This window comes from Lolium rigidum, chromosome 3, assembly GCF_022539505.1.
Source record: "Lolium rigidum isolate FL_2022 chromosome 3, APGP_CSIRO_Lrig_0.1, whole genome shotgun sequence".
Classification (NCBI taxonomy): domain Eukaryota; kingdom Viridiplantae; phylum Streptophyta; class Magnoliopsida; order Poales; family Poaceae; genus Lolium; species Lolium rigidum.
In genome coordinates, this window is record NC_061510.1 from 248,188,034 (window position 1) to 248,192,062 (window position 4,029).

The 4,029-nt window shown below is 43.6% G+C and overlaps 1 protein-coding gene across 1 annotated transcript; it reads left to right on the plus strand.

Moving 5' to 3' along the window:
* Window positions 1-1,912: 1,912 nt before the first annotated feature.
* On the plus strand, window positions 1,913-3,789 carry LOC124699276 (probable ascorbate-specific transmembrane electron transporter 2). The gene is made up of 3 exons (XM_047231601.1): window positions 1,913-2,281; window positions 2,463-2,511; window positions 3,132-3,789. Exons 1-3 carry the CDS (start codon window positions 2,108-2,110, stop codon window positions 3,596-3,598), a joined length of 690 nt encoding a protein of 229 aa, XP_047087557.1. The 5' UTR covers window positions 1,913-2,107; the 3' UTR covers window positions 3,599-3,789.
* Window positions 3,790-4,029: the final 240 nt, after the last annotated feature.

The following is a 4,029-nucleotide window of genomic DNA, read 5'->3' on the forward strand; positions in this document are numbered from 1 at the left end:
TGTAATTATTCATATATAGGATGCTATTTTCTTCCTAGATAAGGTTGTGTTTCCAATGACAGAAATATATGTAACTGAAATTTCAAATGTAATCAAAAATAGTGTAATTAATTCATCAGTGGGATAATATTATTTTCTACATAGGTTTTTGAACCGTGAAAATAGATGTAAATAAAATTCAAATGTAATCAAAAGAATTCAAAGGGTAGGGGGTTAAATGGATGGAGCAAGGTGAGACTAATTAAGGAGTGGAATGATTTTCTTGTAGTTACAGCAAGGGAGTTTTGATGTTATGTTTTACCTGCACAGTATATGTAATTCAGTTAAAGGATGGTATTTTTTTTTCTGCATACAAGGTTTGCATTTTTTTTTAAAACTACAACTACAATTTCTTGATGTAAACGAGATGTAACAAGGTGAGATTAAGAAGGGGCGGTATATTTTATAGTTACATCATGAGAGTATTAAAGGTTATGTTTATACGCCAGATATGTAGAAACACTTAAATTGCTCCCATATGTAAGTAATTCATCTCTATATAGGGTATTTTTTCTGCATATAGGACAACTTTATGTCCAAGAAATTCAGGGAGGGAAGAATGACTAGTATGGAATGAATGGGCAGCTTGTTCTTTTACTGTGCAACGGCTGCTCTTGTCCTGTTGGTACAAAACATGTTTCAGGTTCTGACAAGTTCTTGCTCGAACATGAAAACATCAAAACATTTATCCATTTGCATGTGTAAGGAAGCAAGTAATTAAGTTTTAGGTCGCTGAGCTGATACTTAAAAACACTTAAATTGCTGCAAATTTCAACACCAAAAGTGAAGACTACAATCGTTGATGCAAAATTTCAACGATAGTTGAGTTCGAGTTAAACTAAAAGAATATACGTTTTAGTGAAATTTAAACAAAACTTTTAGACCGTTGGTCAAATAAATTTGGTATTTACGGCATTGAAGAGATGAACTTTTTTTTTGCCAAAACCGAAATTGAGAACCCCTTAATTAAAATGTTGAATGATAGATATCAACATTCAGCGATTACCATGTACCATAACTGTATTTTATCATTCTCAATATGGCAAGCAAGGTAATTCGCAAAAACCAAACAGAGCAAGCAACTTGACCTGAAAAGATGAGTTAACAATTATTTAGTATACAAAGTTAACCAGTCATGCGAAGACCTAGTGTTGCTCTCTCAAAGCCACACTAGCCACAAAACCGCAAGGGCATGTACAATAGTAATATGTTAGTCGTTGATAACACCTACAACCTAAGATTTCAGATGAGTTGGAGGAAAGAGGGAGAGGAGAGAGAATGGGCTTGTATGTAATTTTGCAGGCAGTTGAATTGCATGAATCCTATCTTCCCGTTTTTGGCGCAAGTGTCAGTAATGGTAGCCATTTTCCCTTCCTACTCTTGGTGTACTCAGGTGGCGATTCTGTTGAGGTGCTTATATTACAAGAAAAGAATGGCCTATTGTAGAGGATGTGCGTCATGTGAAAAAACGGCATCGAGTAGTTGACGTCGACCAAATGGTTCTGATATAGTTAAACTTCCTACGTATGGTCCATATTTGGCTGAAGTTTTCGACAAGGTTCACATTCACCGATTAGAGCCGTGTTATTTTCTTGTGTGGTCTATTTTTGAACCCTTTAATTTTTTTTAAGGGTTTTTTGAACCTTTAAATGTATATACAGGGCTAGCAAACCGCAAAGGTGCTGGTAGTTCTGGCCCGGTCCACGAAGACCTCTGGGCCTTCTTTATATAACATCAATGCTTTCCGCTGACGCTTATGGCCGAGAAGGGAGTATTGTATCCTTCGGCAATTCGGCATTCTCTAGGATTATTACTTGCTTCCCTCGCAGTGCAAAGCCATCACATCACATATTACAGCGGGAGATGCCTTGCTTAAACACGCACGCCCACCTCGCTGATATACCAAACCCAAGCCCCCCGATCAGGTGTAACGTCCGATTCCCCGGGAGGAGCAGTGGCCGTTAAAATCCAGCCCCGGCGTGCCCATGCAGAACAACAAGCCAAGCATATTCAGTAATCTATCTCGCCGGCGATCACAGCTAAGCTAAGGGAGCTATCTGCTGCGGCCATGGCGATCGGGGGTATCATCGGGAGCCACCAACGGCACTCCGTGGTGGCCTCGCGCGTGGCCATGTTCGCGCACCTGCTCTTCCTTGTCACCGCCGTCCTCATGCTCGTCTGGCTCCTGCGCTTCCGCGGCGGCATCAACATACAGTCCGAAGACCCAGACCAGATCTTCAACGTACGTATATATAGACTGATGAATATGCGTAGTTCCCTTCCTTGATCTCTCTGCTCTTGTTTTTACCAGAATAGATTATGGTTCTATGATCACATTTGCATACGTTCATGCCAGTAATTTAGCTTACATAACTGTCCCTTTTTGCGCTCATGATGCTGAATTCTACTCTGTGTAAATGCAGGTTCATCCCTTCGTGATGTCCTGGGGTTTCATTCTTCTTATTGGAGAAGGTACGTCCAATGCACACTACCCTGAATTATCACCATCTTACCAAATACCAACTCCCAAACACTGTAAGCTTTTGCTTTTAGGGGGAATCTTAGATAAGGTTTAGTGGACATATGTTAGTGTATATTTTAGCAAAACATCACAACAGAACCATTAATTGCCAGAAGCACCTGAAGATATAGTAGTAGTTGCTGTTTTTGAAGAAACAATAGTAGCAGTTACTTCTGCTGCTGCTGTTGACATGGACATAATTCGCTACTTTTGGCGATAAGGAGAAGTTGTCAGTGTGTCACCACGCTACATTTTGGACCCAGATTGGTACATAGTAGGGAGCTTTGTAGATGTTTGGTGGCTGCAAAAGCACTGGACCAGCCTCATTCTGAAGTGCCAATCAATGTGTTGGGTGGGCATCCATAGCAAAGGTCGCCTCGGATGTTGCAGATAATGACCAGCGTGGATTGCTACGTTTTCCTGCCAAGTTTTCAGCCTGTGAGGTGTAAATGATTCATTTTTAACTTGAAAATTACAGTGGGACGTATGATTGATTTATGAAATTAAAGTGCGATTCAGATAGCATTATAAGAACCTATGAAATCGATATGTAAACTTTGACATTTTGCAGCCATACTGGTGTACACGACGGTCCCGATGAACCACCGGGCGCAGAAGATGGTGCACATGCTGGTCCACATGGTGGCCTTCATCCTGGGCGTCTTCGGCGTCTACGCGGCGTTCAAGTTCCACAACGCGGCCGTGGCGCCGGACCTAGTCAGCCTCCACTCCTGGATCGGCATCGGCGCCATCTCCCTCTTCGCCCTGCAGTGGCTCATCGGCTTCGCCGTCTTCTGGATGCCCGGAACGCACGAGCACACCCGCGCCGCCGCGGCGCCCTTGCACGTCGCCGGAGGTCTGGCCGTCTTCCTCCTGGCCGTCTGCGCCGCGCAGACGGGGCTCGTCCAGAAGGGCGCCAGCGCCACGCCCGGCGGCACCGAGGCCAACCTCATCAACGTCACCGGCGTCTTCATCCTCTTCTACGGGGCCACCGTCGCGGCCACCGTCGTGCTGCGCATGGCCACGCGGCACGTCTAGGCAGCTCTCGGTCGATCCGTCACCGGCGTCTGTACATTTGTAATTTGTTTGATTGGTTGGGCTCGTTTCACCATTTGTACGAGGCTCATGTAAAGCGAGTTTGGGTAGTTTTGCGTCGTGTGTATACATTGTGTGTCTTCGGCCATTTCTCCAATATTTCCAAGGGATTTGCTAGATAACAGTGGACTAATAATCTCGTGTCAAGAGGCGGTGTGATTCCAAGTTTCCAACACACAACCTCTTGTTGGAAGTCTTGCGTGTGCGACCAACAAACCAGCAGTTTTCGTGTGCTCTCTTTTTGGTCGACGAAACGTACAGGCTGTAGGCTCGAAGCTATCTTGCATTTTTTTCTTCGTTTTTCGTGTAACTTTTTCATTTTGTTTTCCTGATTTTCATTTTCCTCGTTTTCATTTCTATTATTCTTTCTCCTT